The following is a 20,517-nucleotide window of genomic DNA, read 5'->3' on the forward strand; positions in this document are numbered from 1 at the left end:
GACCGTTTAAATTCAGATCTCACAAGGTTTTAGAGCAGCTGCAGTTTCCCCTTGAAGAGTCCCCAGTTCAGTTTTCAACCAAAATAATCTGATTTTACCATTTCTTTATTGGCACTGAACCCCCACCAAAGCAACAACAAATGAAACAGAAAAAGCTGAGCAGCCAGAGGCAAAAACATTTGAACTTTTATTTCATTTCCTTTACAAAGAATGCAAAGATACAGAGAAGCCTTCACACAAAAAAACCAAGGTGGGAAACGACAGACACAGAGCTGAGCTGGGTTTTCACATCAGGTCTGGTTGCAAACATTTAAAGCCAAGGTCAGTTTACCCAGAGAAAAACACAATAATTTTTTGCTGGCACAGGGATGACTTTTCCTGCATTTCTGTGCCCCTGCTGCTGCACTGAGCAGGGTTTGTTTGCATAAATCAATGAAATCACCCATGAATTGTATGAATAGGAAAGGTTTTGCTTGTCCAGAGCAGCATTTTTAGGCTGAAAATGCATCATTTTGGTTTTTTATTCCAACTCAACCCCCTCCAGGTGGGATTTAGCTGCCACTGAGGCAGAGATGCTGCTGGGTTGGGTTGGATAAAATCAAAGTTTCCCTTCAGGAGCACAAACAGCTTCACTTCCCCTCAGCAGGGAATCCTGGAAGAGCTCAAAGTTCTGATTCCTCCCCAAAATTCCCCTCGGGGTCTCCTGTCCTGTTCTATCAGGGATTTCTGGGTGTCCCAGGGCTGTGGATGTCCAGGGGATGCTGCCACTGCTCCTGCCAGGAATATTCAGGATCCAACCAGGTTTGGTTTAATGAGCCTTAAGCCCCCAAACTTTCCCCCCATAAAATCACAGAATTTGGACATCCAACATCTCTGCAAGGATGGAAACCTCACCTCTGTATCATTTAATACCTTAAAAATCCCAAACTGGAGCCAGACTGAACCTTTTCCTTTCAAAGGTGGCATCAGACAGAAGTCAGGATATTTGGGAAGGGCTTTTCCTGCTGGACAAACAGGAGAGATCTGGTTAAATTCCAAGAATTCCCTTTCTTTGGCATAATTCCCAATTTCTAGGAGCAAGTTTAAGCCCCTTGGTTTTTCCTTTAGGAACTTTACAACTCCCCTACTCCAGAAAGGACAGAAACCATTTTTAGGTTTAGAATGGAGACTTTTCATCCCCGTTTTGGTTTTTGGGGGTTTTTTTGGTTGGTTGGTTGGTTGGTTTTTTGTTGTTGGGTTTTTTTTCCCTAAACCACTGTGGAAAAGGGTGGGATTGAGGAACCCCAGCTCCAAGGTCGGCTCCATCCCAATCCACCAGCACAGGGAATGAAGGAAAACACCAGAAACTGGCCCAAAGGACACTAAAATCCTAAAATCCAACAGTTTGGGTCTGACCCAAAGCCACCAGCAAGGCCAGGCCCTGAGAGCTGCAGTCCCTGTCCTGTCCCTGTGTCCCCAAGGCCACCACAGCTCCAGAGCATCCAGACAACGCCCCCAGACAGTTCCACAGGGGGAGAACTTCCCATAGAGGTGGCAGAGCCAGGAACAGCTCCAGGGAGGGCCTGGGGACGTCCCAAAGCCCCCTGGGGACGCTCCTGTGTCCCTGCTCTGGGTGGACTGGGGGGTCTCCAGAGGCCCCATCCAACCCCAACAGTTCTGGGATCAGGGGGTCCTTGGGGTGTCCTGTGATGAGGATCCCTGTGGGTCCCTTCCAGCTGGGGACATTCCAGGATCCCAGGGCTGGAATTCCAGGAGTCAAACTCAACCCCCTGCTCTTCACTCCCACGTGGCCCAGCCGTGTTTGAGATTCTCTTTTTTTTTTCCACGCTTTTCCCACCCCACCCCTGCACCCCTGAAGAAAAGAGCCAGTGGATTTTACCCCTTCAGGCCTTTATTTTGATAAAATTGGTCAAGCCCACATAAGGCAACGCACACACGGCTCCGCCCGCCCCCCGCCCGCCCCAACCGCCTCGGAAAATAAATAACACAAACCAAGAGAGGACTCCATGTAGTGTTTGGCTTTGCAGTATAGAAATTCCACACAATGATTCTGTTGTGGTGTTGGTTTGTTTTTTGTTGTTTTTTTTGTTTTGTTTTGTTTTTGTTTTTTGTTTTTTTTTCCCTGTTTAAAAAGGTAAAAATGATTTATAATACACAGTCAGAATGTCGTGGTGCCCGCATAGAAAACCGACATGCAATCCATGCCTACACTGCGCCGTATAAATAAGATGCAACTCAAAATACAAAGAACAGGAACACTACAAAGTTAAATTCTAAGAGGGAGGGAGGTTTTTTTGTGGGTTGGTTTGTTTTTTTTTTTCTTTTTCCTGGTTGTTTTTTAAAAAGGACAGACACACGTAACAAAGGCTACCTGCGCTTTCACATTGCCATCACAGTGACGGGGGCGCCGTTGCTCCGAGGAATAAACGCGCTGGTTTTGGGGTTTCTCCCAAAAATAAAAAACAGCCAAGGTCGGGATCTGCGGGGGGAGGAGGGGCCTTCCTGCCTCCTTCGTGTCCAGAGGGGTGTCCAGGGTCTTTCCTTCAGGGAACAGCTCGAGCCTTAATTGTTGTTTCACCAGAAATCCAAGTTTTTAGGACCGAGGGTTTGGTTTTGAGGGAAATTTAGGGGAACTGATTGTAGGTAAACTCGGGGCAGCTTTTGCTCTTGGAACCGAGGTTGGGAAAGAGAAAGGGAATCAGGGTTGGGAAAGAATCACTGAATTAAGGTGGGAAAAGAACCTGAACCAAGTTCAGAAAAGAATCACCAAATTAAGGTTGGAAAAGAACGACCGAATCGAGGCGGGAGAAGAAAAACCAAATTAAGGTCGGAAAAGAATTCCGGAATCAAGGTTGGAAAGGAACAACCAAATCAAGGTTGGAAAAGACCTCCAGGAGCAGGAAACCCAAGGAAGGTTCACCCACGAGCTCTGCCAGGAATGAATTCACCAAAGAATCCACAGGGCCGCGAAACGCGCGCGGCACCGACCATTCCCAACGCGGATTTTCCATTTCTGGAAAGGTTCTTCCCCCTCTTGGAAATGAAAAATCAGCCCAGGGGGGAGCAGAGCCCAGCCCAGGGGGGAGCAGAGCCCAGCCCAGGCTGTGTGTGGGGGCACAGGGGGGGCTGGCAGGCTCTCCCTGCCGGGCTGGTCACGAGTGCCCAGAGGAATTTTATGTACAGGGAAAAGGAGCCTCCCCCAGCCCCCCACAGCACCAGGGCTGGGCTGGCTGCTGGGAAAAAATAAAATTTAAAAAAAAAAAATCACAGTTTTGGATGCACCGAGGGTTTATTCCTGTTCTTCCCCATTGTATTGGCAAATGCAACAGTCTAGCTTGGGAGCTGGGGGTTCATCTGTCGTGGAGATAAAAAACACGGAGGGAGGGGGAGATGAGCAGGGAGGGTGGGACACCTGTGGACACCAGGTGTCACCCCTGGAGACTCCAGGCAGCTTCACCAGCACTGAAATCAAACTGAGCAGTGACAGCAACTAACACCACTCTCTCCTTGATTTTTTTTGTTTTTTGTTTTTTTTTGCTAAGGGATGGTTTTCCCTCTCTGCTGCCAGCCCTGGAAGGGAGCCCCCCACACAGGGCTGTTCCCTTGGCAATAAAAGCAGATTCTCTGTCCTGGGAACTCTTGGGATCCGCTCCTCTCTTTCCTCTGGGTTTGCTTCCACATCAGCCCCATGCCACAGAAACTGGGATTTTAAGGAGTGAGAAGGGAGGAATCCTCTGGGGCAGCTCCCAGGGGATGGGAAAGGAGGAGCTGCTGGAATCCCTGCATGTCCCAGGCTCGGGAGGAGCTCATCCTGTCCCACACAGCATTCCCAGCCCCTTCCCTCTCCCCAGGGATAAATCCTGCATTTCTCCCAGCTGGAGGCTCCCTAACTGTGCCAGTTGCATCCAAGGTGTGTTAGGTTGAAATTAAGGCCATTTGCAAGCTCTGCTTACAAAGTCTAAGAAACAAAAGAGCTCTTATTTACACAGGAGTTAAAAATCCTGGAAGGAGCCAGAGCCACGCCCCGAGCCTCCCGTGAGGAATCTCAGAATTCCACAATCTCAATATTCCAGAATTTCAGAATTCCAGAATCTCAGAATTCCAGAATCTGAGAGTCCAGATTTTCAGAATTTCAGAATTCCAGAATTTCAGAATTCCAGAATCTCAGAATTCCTGAATTCCAGAATCTCAGAATTCCAGAATCTCAGAATTCCAGAATCTGAGTCCAGATTTTCAGAATCCCAGAATCTCAGAATTCCAGATTTTCAGATTTTCAGAATCTCAGAATTTCAGAATTCCTGAATTCCAGAATCTCAGCATTTCAGAATCTCAGAATTCCAGAATCTCAGAGTCCAGATTTTCCGAATTTCAGAATTCCAGAATCTCAGTCTCAGAATTCCAGAATCTCAGATTTTCAGAATCTCAGAATTCCAGATTTTCAGAATTCCAGATTTTCAGAGTCTCAGATTTTCAGAATTCCAGAATCTCAGTCTCAGATTTTCAGAATTCCAGAATCTCAGATTTTCAGAATTCCAGAATCTCAGAATTCCAGAATCTCAGATTTTCAGAATCTCAGCCCGTGCTCAGCTGCCCCACTCTGGGGTGACTCTGGTGTTGAGGCCACCCCGGGGCAGGGATCCATCCCAGGGAATTCCCACACGGAGCTCCAGGAGCTGTGCCAGGAGTTTCAGGCTCTCCCAGGACCCCGGGCCCAGTTCCCTCCAGTTCCTCCCAGTTCCCTCCTGGCCGAGCTCCCCCTGGCACTGGAGAAGCACGAGGGACCTGACACAAGCAGCCACCAGGAGGGAACCTGTCCTACCGAGCTCCAACCCTGCCAAAAAAAATCCCAAAACATTCCCAAGAGATGCGGGGAAACCTCTGGTGGGTGTGGAGAAGGATAAAATAAAATTTAAAAAAAAAATTAAAAATTTTTTGAAAAAAAATAAAAAAAGACACAGGGAAGCCAAGAAAAAATTCCACATTTTTAGTGCAAATGGTCAACAAATGGCACAGAGGGTGAGGGGAGCTGCGGGCCTGGGAGGTCCCAGGGATTTCTGGAAGCACACAGAAACTTGGTATAACTCATTAGAGAAGCCAGGACAGCGCTGACGGGCCGTTAATTGCAGGGCCGTTAATTGTTCCCAAACAGGAGCAGCTCTGGGGTTGGGATTTCCTCGGGAGGGAAAAAAAAATCAAATCCAGGACGGGGTGGAGGGTGACCAAACCCAACTGGTGTGAACTGGGCGTGAAATGGGATTTCAGGGAATGGAATCCATGCGGATCCCGGCCTCCCTCTGCAGGGGTTAATTAGTTAATTAACTAATTAGTTAATTAGGCTCCAAAGGCTGCTAATTCCCGCTGAATTCCGGGGGAATGAGGATGTTCCAGCAGAGCCCTTTAAATCCATTCATTCCCACTAATCTGGGAACCAGCTCGGATCCAGGCAGGGGAAATCCCCAATTCCCAGCCTGAGGAATCGGGATGGGATTTTTTTTTTTTTAATTTGCAGCACAGAATATTTACAAGGACCACCAGAAATAATCAATCAATTTTCCATTTAATTACACAGAATTTTGGAGGATTCAATCCTGGTCATTGTGGAGCAAGAGTTTTTTTTTTTTTTTCCCTCGAGTGAATGAAGGAATTTTTAAGTTCCAACCACCCTATTTTGCCTATTGCAAAGGAAAATATCTAAACTTGCCTTAGGCTTCCTTATTCCTGCTTAACATCTGTTTAAAATTCCAGTTAGTTTAAAAATACCTACATATATAATATATATAATATATTTCTGGAATAAAAACAAAAAAAAAGAACTGTACAAATATTATGTAGAGTGCTTCATTGGCTGTATGTAGTTGAGCTACTTTCCTAATATCCAAATATTTAAATAAAAAAAAAAGACAACAACAATGACCAAAAAAAATCATAAATAAGTAACAAGAATAAGTAATGAATAAGAATAAAAAATTTAAAAATCATGATTCTATGAGCCTGGCATTGCTATGGAAATGCCCTTCCTGTTGCCCAGGAATCTCTCACGAAGTAAAAATTAGGATTATGCAGGTTAGTCTCTATTATTTTTTAGCTGCTTTAAGATGTTCTGATCCTCTGTCTAATCAAGTAATGAATTATAGAACTTTCATGTGTGCTCAGAAATGCTCTCTATATATGTAGCCATATATAGAAATAGATATATATATATATTACATATATTTTTTAAAAAAACAAACAAAACTAAAAAAAAAAAAACCCAACAAAACAAAACATAAAAAGCTTGGAAAAAATAGTGTTTAAAGTGGATTTTTGGGCTTGGTGGCCGGGATTGCTGGGCCAGGAGGGAGGGACAAGAGGGAGGGGACAGAGCTGGGGCCAGGAACAGCACCTGGAGGGTGCCAGGGTCACACAGGGTGACCTGGGGGGTGCCGGGGTCACACAGGGTGACCTGGGGGGTGCCAATGTCACACAGGGTGACCTGGGGGGTGCCGGGGTCACACAGGGTGACCTGGGGGATGCCAGGGTCACAGAGCAGCCAGGGGGGCAGGGCAGGATTCGCCTCCCGATCCAGGAGAGGCGGGGAGGGGGCTCAGCTCCCGCAGCCCGGGCGGTTTCGGTGCCTGCGGCCCCTCCTGCCCTTCCTGAGCCGAACACAGCCCTGCCCTGGGGCAGAGACAACGACTGCGGGGACAGCGGGGTCTGGAACGGGAAAAGGCCGATGGAAAACCGGGACAGACCGGGAAAAACCGAGACAGACCAAACCAGGACAGACCGGGACAAACCGAGACAGACCGGGAAAAACCGGGACAGACCAAACCGGGACAGACCGGGAAAAACCGGGACAAATTGGGACAGACCAAACCGGGACAGACCGGGACAAATTTGGACAGACCAAACCGGGAAAAACCGGGACAGATCAAACCGGGACAGATCAAACCGGGACAGATCAGACCGGGACAGACCGGGACAGACCGGGACAGACTCCTCGTGCTGGACGGAAGGAGCGGCTCGGGGGTGCCGGGGCTCGGCAGCGCAGCAAGCTCAGAACAAGCAGCTGGGGGGACTCATTGTACAGGGGGACACGGAGCAGCTGCTCCCCCCAGCCTGGGGGGCGTCCCCCGGGGGGGGGGGGGTGGATCCCCCAGCATGGGGTGGATCCCTCAGGATGGGGTGGGATGGATCTCCCAGAATGATGGGGTGGATCCCCCAGGATTGGGTGGATCCCTCAGGATGATGGGATGGATCCCCCAAGACTGGACGGATCCCCCAGGATGGGATGGATCCCCCGGCACGGGGTGGATCCCCCCGCAGTGGGTGTGTCCCCCCGCAGTGGGTGTCCCCCGCAGTGGGTGTGTCCCCCGCAGTGGGTGTGTCCCCCGCAGTGGGTGTCCCCCGCAGTGGGTGTGTCCCCCGCAGTGGGTGTGTCCCCCCGCAGTGGGTGTCCCCCGCAGTGGGTGTGTCCCCCGCAGTGGGTGTGTCCCCCGCAGTGGGTGTCCCCCGCAGTGGGTGTGTCCCCCCGTGGGTGTGTCCCCCCGCAGTGGGTGTGTCCCCCGCAGTGGGTGTGTCCCCCCGTGGGTGTGTCCCCCAGGGGGGCAGGGGTGTGGCCCCTCGGGGGTGCAGGTCCTGGCAGGTCACAGGCGGTCCATGCGGAACGTGTCCTCTGTGGCGGGGTCGGTGAGGACCATGTCGGGGTCGTTGAGCATGTGCAGTCCATCCAAGGTCAAGGGGTCAATTTTGAGTTCATCCAGGGGGAACTGGGAATCCGTGTCGAAGCTGACGTCCCCCACGCCCGCCAAGGAGCTGGTCAGTTCTTTTGATAAGCTGGGGGGGGATTCTCCTGTCACTGCAGGGGACAGAACAGCAGTGGGGAAGTCAGAAACAGCTCCCCCCCAAAAAAAAACCAAAAAAACAAACCCTGGAAATATTTATGGAGCTCTCAGATGAAGAACATCCACCCTTCCTGCAGATCTCAGATTCCTCACAGCATCTCCAAGCCACCAAACACGACACAGAATTCAGGCCTGGTGTAACCCCAGTCTTTTCTCTCCCCCAGGGTTAGGAGGAATAACCTCAATTTCCACCATTGCCATCAGCTGCAGCTACAGAATGCCTGGCCAGGGATTGCTTCCAAAATCCCACTGTGACCAGACTGGCCACCATATGTGACACCCCAGCCCTTTGCTGGCCAGCCTGGGCTGAGCACAGGAAGGAGTTTGGCTCCCACAGCTTTTCCTCACTGCAGCACAGAATCCAGGGAATTCAGGGGCAGGATAAATCCCCACCAGCACCCCCAGTTCTGGGAGCACTGCCAGAGCTGGGGACACCCCTAGAGCTGGGATCAGCCCCAGCTCTGTGATCCCCCCCAGCTCTGTGATCCCCCCAGCTCTGTGATCCCCCAGCTCTGTGATCCCCCCCAGCTCTGTGATCCCCCCAGCTCTGTGATCCCCCAGCTCTGTGATCCCCCCCAGCTCTGTGATCCCCCCCAGCTCTGTGATCCCCCCCAGCTCTGTGATCCCCCCCAGCTCTGTAATCCCCCCCAGCTCTATGATCCCCCCCAGCTCTGTGATCCCCCCCAGCTCTGTGATCCCCCCCAGTTCCGTGATCCCCCCAGCTCTATGATCCCCCCCAGCTCTGTGATCCCCCAGCTCTGTGATCCCCCAGCTCTGTGATCCCCCCCAGCTCTGTGATCCCCCCCAGTTCCGTGATCCCCCCAGCTCTGTGATCCCCCAGCTCTGTGATCCCCCAGCTCTGTGATCCCCCCCAGCTCTATGATCCCCCCCAGCTCTGTGATCCCCCAGCTCTGTGATCCCCCCCAGCTCTATGATCCCCCCCAGCTCTGTGATCCCCCCCAGCCGTGGGGTCCCCCGGGCTGTCACCTGTGAGGATGATGTTGGGGATGTTGCTGTGGCTGTAGTTGAGCTGTTGCGGGTCGTGCAGGCTGCCGTGGCTGCCCGTCAGTCCCATCATGGCAGCCTGCGAGTAGTTGAGGGTGGAGCAGGGGCTGTACAGGCTCGTGGAGCTGATGGCGTTCTCGATCATGTTGAACTGCTCCAGCTGCACACACACCGAGACCCCGCTTAATGAACGCCTTAATTAACGACTTAATGAACGACTTAATGAACGCCCAGCCCCCGGGCACACGGCGACAAGGACAGGACAAAGGACAGGCAAACAAATTCATCTTTCCTTGCTCCCAAAGGGGCTCTTGGCCCGGGGGTCCCTGCCCAATTCAGAACCGGGAGGCAAAACCAAACTGGGGAGGGAGAACCAAAGCAAAGGGAGGAGTTAAAGGAAAAGGGAATTGAGGCTGGCCCTGAGCTCTGTGCCCCGCAGAATTCCCCGAGGACACATCCCAGAATTTATTTAATCCAGGACACATCCCAGCATTGAATTAATCCAGGACACATCCCAATATTATTGAATTCATCCATGCTCTGGTTGGCCAAGCCAAGGCAGGCTCGGATTATTCCCAAATAAAACCAGCCATGGATTATTCCCACAGAAATTCCTGACTCAATCCTGTCATCACCTCCAAGGGAATCTTTCCCAATTGCAACTCCATCAAGAAATGTGGAGCCTGAAATATTTAATTGTTTTAATTTTTCAATGTATTTCCATGATGATTAATTTTTAAAATTTTCGGTATCTTAAATTCTGTCAGAATTATTTTCATTACTTAAAAATGTTGGTTTTTCATTTTAAAATTTAATTTCGTAATTTTCCTTGATAAAATTTTCAGTTTAAAAAAAATTAATTTTTATTTTTTCATTTTTATTTTTAAAGCTGATTCTCATTATTTTAAAATTTATTTTCATTTTTTTCCTTTTAAAAATGCATTTTCCTTACTCAAAGATTTTCAGTATTTTCCTCTTTCAAATATCATTCTTTTTCCTTTCAAAGTTTTCATTACTTTAAGAGTTTTTTGTCTTTATTTTTCCTTCTTAAAACGAATTTTCGTTATTTAAAAATCTCAATATTATTCTTTCAAATGCCATCGGCTTTCTTTAGAAAAATTCCATTATTTAGAAAAATTCTTTTCCTTATTTTCCCTTTTTAAAGCCTTCCATTATTTTAAAGACTTTTCATTATTTTTCCCTTTTAGAGCTGTTTTCCACTTTGAAATGCTCACTATTTTTCCATTATTTTAAAAACTTCTTTTCATTATTTTTCCCCTTTTAAAGCTGATTTCCATTTTTTAAAATCTCACTATTTTCCCTCTCCAAATCTTATTTTTCCTTTTTTTTTCAAGCTGATTTTCGCTGCTTGAACATTTTCTTTTTTGCCATTTGCCCTTTTCAAAGCTGCCTGGCATTATTTCAATTTTTAAAAGCTTCCTCATTATGTACATTTTGAATTTTTATTTTTTTTTGGCAGAACACCTGCGTGGGACGGGGAAACAAACAAAACAAGAAACTGCAGAGTAACACAAACAAACAAAAAAATAAATTAAAAAATAAATAAATAAATAAATAAATAAAAACTCTACATGGACAGAACGTGACAGAGAATTAATCAGGAGTTAATTGGGATTAATTGGAGGTGGGAGAGATGAATTTGCTCACCTGGTGGGAGAGGGCATTAGCCTGCCTAGCTGTCATCTGCTGCTCATAATAGGAGTCCCCAAAAACACTGCCCAGCATGGAAGAATGCTGAAAACAAAACAGAGGCTTAATGGTGCAAAATCCCCAACTGCTGCCCCGGCAGCACCGCAGAAACCTGAGCTCCTGGGAAACAAAATTCCTGGGAAATCTGAATTTCAGAGAAATCTGAATTCCTGGGAACCTGGGAAATCTGAATTTCAGAGAAATCTGAATTCCTGGGAACCTGGGAAATCTGAATTTCAGAGAAACCTGAATTCCTGGGAACCTGGGAAATCTGAATTCTAGAGGAATCTGAGCTCCTGGGAACAAAATTCCTGAGAAATCTGAATTTCAGACAAACCTGAGCTCCTGGGAACAAAATTCCTGGGAAATGTGAATCCCTGACAAATCTGAATTCCAGAGAAATCTGGGAATTCCAGAGAAATCTGGGAATTCCAGAGAAATCTGCACAGGGCAGGCAGGAACCACCCAGGGCCCACGGGATCCTCCCGGATCCACGGGGAGCAAAAAATCCCTGGGGAACCACAGAGATCCCAAAGGGGAGCAGGAATCCCCCAGGACCCCACACCTGCCATGGGGACACCACAGAAAAATGGGATTTAGGGACAGGGAGAGCAGAACTGGGATTTCTGATTTGTTTGGAATTTGGGGTGGAAGAATTCCACACAAATCCCCACAGTGAGACAGGAGGGGCTGCTCTGCACCTGCAGCCTCAAAGCACAAAATTCCTGCTCTGAAATCATTCCAGGGGGAAGCCAGTGAAGAATTCCAGGAGGAATTCCTCAGCCTAAATCACTCCCTCAGTTATTCTCCATCATTTATCAATTATTCTGAAGGTGATCATGGATTTGAGATCCGTGTTTTAATCCTGATTTAAAATGCCAGATAAAAATTTGGCAGTTTTAAATCCTGATTTACAATTCCCAAATCCTGATATTCCAGGTGAAAAAAACCACCATTAACTGACAAAGAGAACACCTATAAAAGACAATTTCCATGCACTGGTTGTCTCAGTCTTGGAAAACAAAATTTAGTTCTGCTTTATCCACATGGCAAAAGCAGAAGGCTACAAATTTCCTCCTTAAAAACCGGGGAAATTCAGGAAAAGCTTAGGAAGGATCAGAACAGGCACGGATTTTAGACCCTCAAAAAACCACCTTATATTAAAAAAATAATTAAAAAAAACCCGAAATTACCCCTTCCATGAGGGGAAAGAAGCACCAAGATATTCCTTAAAAACTGACCCCTGGGCTGTCACAAATCTTTGGGGGCACAGAGATTTGGGATTCCCTTTCCTGAGCATTTATGGGATCCAGAGATTTGGGATTCCCTTTCACAGCCAGACCCCCCAACAATCCCAGCTCCATGTGCAGCTAAAACTGGGAAAGGGCTGGAATTGGAGCCACTTTTCCAATTTCTCACCTGGGCATCAACACTGGGGGGAAAAGGGATCAAACACCACAAGAGTCACTGATAAAATGCTGATAAGATAAATAAGCAAAGCACCACTTAAAGCAATTTAAAGAAAATTTGGGGGTTCTTAACCAACCTAAATCCAGTCCAACCTATGGCTCACAACCATTGCCAAGGGAAATCTGAATTTTGGGATGGCACAGACTTGACAGGAAGCAAAACCAGCTCTGAAATCCAATGGTTATTTGAGAGCTCCAAAGAGGATCAAGGTATTTTGTCCCCTGTGGTTTCATTCCACAGAACAGGAATGAAAAGACAATTCCCAAAATAAAGACAATCCCCAAAATCTTTGTGTTTCACCGAGCACTGTTCCCATCCCAAAAAATTTTGGGGAACAGGAGAAATAATCACCAGGAGAGCAGGAAGTGTTTGTGCAAGGGCAGGTCAGAGCCTCCTACCAAAACTCAGCCTGGGTTTGTTCCTCCTGTGAAGTGTCCTGGTTCCTACAGCTGCAGGCATGGAAATTCCCAAAGAAAACCCAGAATTCCCAAAGAAAACCCCAAATTCCCACTGGAAATGTCATTTCTCCAACGCTACAGAGCCTCAGAATAATTTATCAGAACAACATCGTGCAAACACCATCTCCAGAACTGCTGGAGAGTCACCAGAGCATCTTCTGGGGTTCATGGAGTGACTGTGAGGGGGGCAAAAAAAAACCCCAAAAACCAACCCCAAAGCACAAATCCCTGGCTGGGATGATCCATCTAAAAATACCTACCGGGTTGTCCAGGTGAGAGGCACCAGAGCAGGAATATTTGTGTCTAACAGGAATGAGGGGTGCAAGCCATGCAGACACAGAGCTGGGGGGGCAGGCACAGCTCTCCCATCCCTGGGGGACTGGGAGCACTGGTGGGACACACACACAGAGCTGGGACAGGGGACAGGCACTGGGAGAGGGGGGAAACCTCTGCTGGATGTGGGACACAAATCAAAGCCTGGGTTTGGGGTTGTTTTTTGTTTGTTTTTTTTTTTTTTTTTAGGGAATGTCCTCTGGCACTCTGAAATCCCAAATCCACGGGAGGAAGAGGAGCACAGGGAGGCACCTGCCTGGTCACCCAGGCTGCTCCACAAGGGAATTTTCTGCTCCTGGGAGGGCTCTGCCTCCACTTCGGGCACATCAAAGGATTCTGCTGCCTGGAGCTGCCCCATCTTCGTGACCAACCCCAATTTCCTCTCCAAACTGGTTTTTCCCCTCTCCACAATTCTTGTTTATGACCACCAGCAGCTTTTGGGTCATTTCTGGAGGCACCAAATCCACCTCGGTTTTAATTCAGCAAAACTAAGGAATTCTGTGGGTGTTTGAGAACTACAGAGAGCAGAATTAATAAATCCTCTGCCTTCTACTCAGAGCTGTGGTGTTCCTGTCAAACAGCAAAACCTGAAGAAGTTTTTACAGGATAAAACCAGCAGGGAAAATCACAGCCCAGTGTGTGCTCTGGTCCTTGGCACTGACCAGTGGGGACAAAACAAGCCAGAGGGATTGAGAAACCAAAAGGGGGAAAAAAAATCAACATAAAACCCAAATTTTGGACGTGCTGTCCAGTGAGAACTGAGAGTTTGCAGCATGCTCTGCTCTAGGGGCCAGTGCTGGTATTTTTGGAGGCACACAGAGCACAGCAGAACTCACAGAAGCATGGCAGGAGAGAGAGAGAGAGAGGTTAAGAAGCAATTGAGGCAGGGTTAAGGAAATGCAGGGATCAATTCCTGCCACTGGGATCCAGGGCTGAGCTTACCATGACCTGGCTAAGGAGGGAGACCTGGAGCTTCTGCCTGGGAACCAGGAAGGGGCAGCACTTATTTACAAAGGATCCTTCAGTGTTCAGTGATGAAACAGAAAATGGATTTTCAGGCTCCTGTGATGCTCTGGATGAATTCCCTGCACTTCTTTTCTCCGGGTGGGATTCTCCAGCTGGGGCTCTTTCAGCAGCATCAGGCACTGAAAATGCATTTTCTTACATTGGGACACCCTCAAATTTTGCCTGTTTCTGATTTCTTGCTGCTGGCAGATAAAAATCCCCCTTGAGAGGATCACACACTCCCCCAAGTTGTGATTTCCACCCAGGACATGTGGATGTGTGAGGAGATACAGGCAGAGCAAGGAAAGGCAGCTGGCATGCAAGGGAGTGTGCTGGGAACCCATTCCCTGCCAGCCACAAGCTGCTCATTCTAAGAGCATTTCCTCCAGTGCTTTCTCTCACTGGGTGTGCTCTCACATCAAAAAGGTCTTGATCTAAACAGGTTTGGGATAGTTAGCGTCGATATTTTGTAAATATTTAAATATTCAGTGCCCTGCTGCTGCAGGAAACTGAAATCTCCCCTTTCTTGCCCTCCTGACCCCAGAGCCATCATCTCCCCCGGGGTCCTGGGGAGCTGAAAGGCTCCCAGCTGGAGGCTGTGCCCCCCAAACAAAGGCCAGCCCGGTGCTCCAGCCTGGTGCTGTGATTGTGTGCTCAGCTCCTGAAGGCCGGTGGGAGCAGGGGAGGGAGAGGCACACACGGAGTGACAGTGACACGAGCACCGATGGCACAAACCCGGCTGGCAACACACACGAGAAGCAAGGCCTGTGGAAGCACAGAGTCCCTTACTTGAGGGGAGCTGCCAGGAGAGAAGCCTTGATTGGAGACAGGAGAGGTGGGAGACTGGTTGGCTGGGGAGCCAGCATTACTGCGGTACTGCTGGAGAGAGGCCTACAGAACAACACACAGTTAAACACTGCCCAAAACATCCTCCACAGCTGCTCTGTGTGAACACAGCCCGACGGGAATGAGCTCCTGAAACCAGGCTGGGCAGAGCTCCGGGACAGCCCCAGGGCTGGGAGCGTCTCCTGCTCGGTTCAAAATGTATTAAAATAAAAAAATCGGGCAAGGGTTTAGGGCAAAGAAGTCTGGGAATAATAATTCGAAAAGAATTCATGCTTCAGCTGCAGTGCCAGCCCCACGTGTGTGAGCACTGGGACCCTGCTCTGCCTGCAGCTGTTTTAGCAGGTGAGAACACCTGGATGACAAACCTGGGCTCCCAACCTGTGCCCACACTGCCCCCAACTCCTCTGCACCCCGGGACACGGAGCAGGCACCCCCAGGGAATTCACACTGTGCTCTGCAGGCTTCCAGCTGGGAGTTTTATACTCTCCTCAGGTGTCTTGAGAAGTTATTTTCAAAGATTTATTATTTTTTCTCATCATAAAGAATCCTGGTTTGGAGCAAATTAATAATATTAATGGTATTTAAATAATGCTGCACTAATTAACATCAAGAGTAGCCCAGCTCTTCTTATTTTATTCCATTAGAAATTAAAGGATGATTGAGGAGATTAAATCTAGGGAATTTAATCGATTTGCAGTGTGGGAGAACTCTGCACTACCAATGTTTTGACCCCAAACTCTGTAAATCCCAAGAAAATTTCCTTTTTTGCTCTGCATTTCCACTTACAACCTGTCAGCAGCCACCCAAACTACAAATAAATTCCAATTCTGCTTTACAAAAGCCGTGCAGAAGCTGCCAGCGAGGCTGTGACAGCTCCAAAGGCTTTTTGATAAAGTGGCTTTAAATCTGTTTATTTAGGAATTACTTGAGTTGCTTTAGAAGATAAGCACAGCAGCCCAAAAGTTCAGGTCATCAAGAGGTTTAGGACGAGGAAAGCAACACAGAAAGCAAAGGATGAGATCAGAGTTGTCTGTGCTGGTGCTACACGAGGACCAGAATCAGAGGAGGGACAGGTTTTGAGCGGGGTGGGATCCTCCCCCCGCTGCAGGCTCGTCCTTCCCTCCTCCCCTGCCCACCCTGCAAGGGAAGCACCAGGGAGCACCGAGAGCTCCAAATCCCATCCCCAACCGAGGTGTGCTCATTGCCAAAGCCACCCCTGTCCCTGCAGCCCTGCCGGGGGGGCTGGCACTTCCCTTCTTCCCTCCTGGCCTGTGACTCCTCATTTGGGATTTCCAGCTGCTGGGACTGAACATTTCCTAACATTTCAAACAAGCACGAAAAGGGATCTGTCCACAAATCCTTGCTCCAATTCTTCTGGGCACTGGAGGCAGCCACAAATCTCATTTTGGAATACACGAAAAATTCCTCAAAAGAAAAGGGTTCTAAGTAGTGAAAGGGCAGTAAGGACCTGGTTCTCAACAACTTTTGGAAAAGAAATTTTCCAGATGGTATTTTATTGGAAAACGGTTGTTGGACTCTCCCTCAAGGCTCTGGGAGCTCCCCCAGTCTGTTCATGATGTGCTGGGGGGACCCTGAACACCCTGAAAATCTCCCAGTAAATAGATTTAAGGTAGATTCAAGACAGATGCTGATAGGTTTAAGCTGTGTCTCATCAAACCAGGGACAAAAATTTAACAAAAAATTCTCCTCTAGAAAACATTTGAAGCTGCATTGCACCAAAACCATTTCAAATTTTCTCCAGCCTCCTTAAACTCGTCATGCTCACGGGGTTGTCCAGGCTGATTTCCCCCCCCCAGTGCACATTCCCCAAGGCTTTCCCTGGCCGAACTCACCGAGTTGATGTCAATTCCCATGGAGGGCTGGCTCTGGCTCCCTGGAGGTGACTGGGGGATGGTGGAAGGTACCGTGACAGACAGGGGGGGCAGCTGGGGACCCCTCTGCAGCCCCGAGCTCTGCAGCAGAGGGGGGGTCTGGGGCAAGGAGCTGGCCACGGGGGGCTGCTGCTGCTGCTGGGAGCTGGTCTGGGTGAAAAAGGGGTACGGGGGGAGCTGCTGCTCCAGGGATAATGCATCCATGGCCACGGCCTGCAAGAGAAGGAGCAGGGTCAGGCAGGCTGGCACGGATTCCTGCTCACACCAAGGGAGGAGTCAGGCTTGGCCCGACTTGTACAAATGGAACCTAAAGGTTCAGAGGCTCAGGAAGCTGCTCTGAGATGTTCCTGCCCCTGGTAGGGCTGCACTGGATGAGGTTTAAGGTTCCCTCCAAACTGAACTATCCTGTACAAAGCAGTATTTTGTAAGCCCAGTTGAATCTCAAAGGTAGAAATCACCGACCTGGGCACACACAGAGCCACAATAAAATCAATTCTAAAAGTTAATTGAGCTTCTCTCACGAATTAGAGAAACGGCTTTCAAATTTCCCAGCTTACTTTGGGACAACACAAAAAAATGTGGTCTAGGAGATGATTTCTATCACAGTTCTACAAAAGAGGAAATAAAATCTGTCCCCTTTACAAACCTCTCCTGAATTAAGGAACACCTTTAAATGAGGAAATTAAAAACGAGAGATGAAGATCATGGAATCATGGGAATGGTTTGGGTTGGGAAGGACCTCATCTCATGACCTTAAATGATACCCTTAAGGCTCATCTTGTCCCATGGGCACAATTTTTACTATCCCAGGCTGCTCCAAGCCCAGCCCAGCCTGGCCTTGGACACTGCCAAGGCTCCAGGGGCAGCCACAGCAAATCTGGGAATTCCATCCCATTCCCTCCCCACCCTCCCACAGCCAGGAACTCCTTCCCAAAAAAAAAAAAAAAAAAAAAAAAAAAAAAAAAAAAAAAAAAACCCCAGTGGCTCTTTGAGCTTTGAGCCAAACTTGCAGCCTGAGCAGAGATGAAAACAAGGAAGGTGTGAGCAGAAAAGCTGCGTTTTCTCCCTGGGCTCCTACCTGAGTGATGGGTGAGAGGGGGGACAGCGTGGGGGACATCTGCTGGGACTGGGGCCGCCGGGAGTCCGTGCCCAGGGACAGGGGGCTCACGCTGGGCTGGCGGTGCTGGGACGGGGCTGGCGTCGTGGTCATCCCTGCTGGCAACAACAAACCACCCTGAGCAGGGACACACAGGGCCCTGTGCCATCTGCACCCCAAAGAATTCCCAAAATCAGGGAAAAAAGAGTGGCCTGAGCACACAGCGGCCACCGAGCCCGATGGAGCTGGAGCTCGAGGGGTGCTGGAGTCACTCAGGAGTCTCTGAATCCTTCCAAGAGAAATTAAAGTGCCAAGATTAAATTCAAACCTGCAGGTGGATTGAAGTATGTTAAACCACTCACACATCAAGATAAAATGTAAGTTTTAGTGTAAGCAAACAAGTAAATAAATAAATAGAGTAAGGTTTAAGTGCTTTTAGTAAGAACTCTTAAATCCCAGTATAAAAGCCCGAGTTCTAATAAAAATTTAAAAACATAGTCCTTGATACTAGTGTTTGTGTAAAAGCTCCAAAAACCTAGCTTCAAACATAATAAAATTACAGTTAAAAATATACCTTGCATTTTTCAGTTACAACAAAACAAGCCATGTACACAGTTTATACATGGCCTGACGTGCTAAAAAACCAAAATCTTAATAAGTTAAGAAATAATAATCCAAGTTTGCATCTTAACTTGTTAGGAAGTTTCTATAAAAGAACATGGATCAGAAAAAAACTAGTGCTTTATGCCTTTGCTTTGGGCCATTGCTTTTGCCATTGCTTTGTGCCATTGCATTTTGTCACTGCATTTTGTCACTGCATTTTGTCATTGCATTTTGTCACTGCATTTTGCCATTGCTTTTAATGCCACGTGCTTTTATCATTGCTTTGCTTTGCTTTTGCTTTAAAGCTAATGTGCTTCTGCAATAAATGACTTTGTAGCAGCTATTAACTTCCTTGGCTCATGGAAGAAAACAAGGCAAGCTGGGGACCCAAGAGCACCTGAAGAGCTAAGCTCACAGGCAGGTGATCTGTAATTAATTTTATCAGGTTGGAGAGCACCAGGATGAGAGGAAGAGCCCTGTGGGATGGCCTGGCTCGAGCCCAGGCAGGGCTCTGGTCAGGCTGAGAGTGCTGAAAACACAAAATCCCACAATGATTATCTGCTGGTGCTTTTATTGAAGAGCTCTGGGGATCAGGGGTGCAGACCCAAATCTGACATGGATCCCACATGGACATGTTTTTATACCCTTTTCATTATATAACTCTATATTAATTATTAAACCCATATTGTTCTAGTGTATACTATATATATATTGATCTTATCCAAGCATGAATTCCTGTAATTTTCATCAGGCCCCCCAAATATCCTTCCTCATGCTTCTTGCTACAATTGCATCGTTTCTCATGGTTCTTACTATGATTAAACAATAATTATATTCAATTAGCAAACAATGGTCACATTTAACAATCACATCATTTCTCACATGATGATCATGCAGGTGTAGCTTCACCTGATCTGGAAATAAACAAAGCTCAAAATTCGTTCCTGGTTATAGTTAATAACAGAATATTATATAATATTAGTTCCCTTTCCCAGTCCTACCAGACCCAATTTTCCTTCCCACCCCCCTGGATGTAGTGGATGCAGTTCCTGTGATTTTTAGGAACATTTTTAACCCCGTGCTGTCAGGGCTGGGGGGCAGGAGGAGGAACTGGAAGAGGCAGAGCAGGCTCAGCCCTGCAGGCCCAGCCCAGGCTCTGCTCTGTTTGTCTGGGAATGGGATAACAGATCCTGGAACCTGCCTTATCTATCCCAGGTATTGTAAAAACAAACCCCTTTTTAATGGCCAAAGCTGCAGCTAAAGTGGTTCCACAGGAAGAGCCCCGTTCCTGATGGCAAAACCAGGGCACGAAATTCCCACCACACTCCCAGAGCCACGAGCACAAACAACCCCAACCTTGACATTTTTTGTTCAGATCAAGGCACAAAATGTGGGAGCTTAGAAAGGTGCTCCCAGAGTGGCCCTGGGCAGGGATGTGAGGCCAGGAGAGCTGGGGAGGGGAAGCTTTGACAGGGAGGTCTCACACATGTCCTGTCAGTGTGACAGGAAAATCTCAGAATGTGAAACCTGAACGGGGAATGGAAATGATAACAAGTTTTGATACAGCAGAAAAAAACTGCTGAGCCACTCTGGGTAACTAGAAAGCAAAGTGAGCTGGAAGTTTTTATAGCTCAAAGCAAAGGATAAATCCACCTCAAACAAAAGATGTTTTTACCAAGCAAAAAGATTTTCACAGACAAACAAGAAAGCCAATGGTGCAAGTAAAGATCTCAGAATTCTCCACTGCAAAAAAAACTAAAAAACAACTTCTGGCTTAAACTGTGACACACTGACCTTTTGTGATTAAAAAACCAGGAACATGAAAATGGAAATGTCAGCAGTTAGGACAGGCTATAGGTAATAGTAAAAGTATTGATTGGTTGTCATGTATCAAAATGCTCTGTAATAAAAAGTAAATAATGCACTGTAATCAGAACTAGAGTCAGCTTCAAATAAACCCACAGCTGAAAAGGCTGTGGGCTGGGCTCTGCCACCACAACTGTGAACTGATATATCCTTTGGATATAACAATCAGCATTTTAAATAATCAATAAATTGTTATATCCTTTGGATACAACAATCAGCATTTTAAATAATAAATAAATTGTTGTATCATTTGGATATAACAATCAGCATTTTAAATAATAAATAAATTGCTGTATCATTTGGATTTAATAAAGAGCATTCCAAAGAGCCCCCTGGAGCCCTGCACCCCC

General features: G+C 47.6%; 1 protein-coding gene across 6 annotated transcripts in view; it reads right to left on the bottom strand.

The window, feature by feature from the left end:
- Positions 1 to 164: 164 nt before the first annotated feature.
- The window catches only part of CRTC1 (CREB regulated transcription coactivator 1), a 48,099-nt gene continuing 27,746 nt past the window's right edge, over positions 165 to 20,517 (bottom strand). For 2 of the 6 annotated variants that reach the window (XM_014887214.2, XM_014887215.2), the window contains 6 exons: positions 17,681 to 17,814; positions 16,564 to 16,815; positions 14,654 to 14,755; positions 10,557 to 10,643; positions 8,871 to 9,048; positions 165 to 7,837 (listed from right to left, as the gene is read on the bottom strand). In XM_014887214.2, the coding sequence (XP_014742700.2) occupies positions 7,626 to 7,837; positions 8,871 to 9,048; positions 10,557 to 10,643; positions 14,654 to 14,755; positions 16,564 to 16,815; positions 17,681 to 17,814 (965 nt within the window). In that variant the 3' untranslated portion in view covers positions 165 to 7,625. The remainder of the gene's footprint in view (positions 7,838 to 8,870; positions 9,049 to 10,556; positions 10,644 to 14,653; positions 14,756 to 16,563; positions 16,816 to 17,680; positions 17,815 to 20,517) is intronic. The other 4 variants (XM_088179195.1, XM_088179196.1, XR_015808513.1 and 1 more) reach the window with 3 other exon arrangements.

This window comes from Sturnus vulgaris, chromosome 26, assembly GCF_052056855.1.
Source record: "Sturnus vulgaris isolate bStuVul1 chromosome 26, bStuVul1.hap1, whole genome shotgun sequence".
NCBI lineage: Eukaryota > Metazoa > Chordata > Aves > Passeriformes > Sturnidae > Sturnus > Sturnus vulgaris.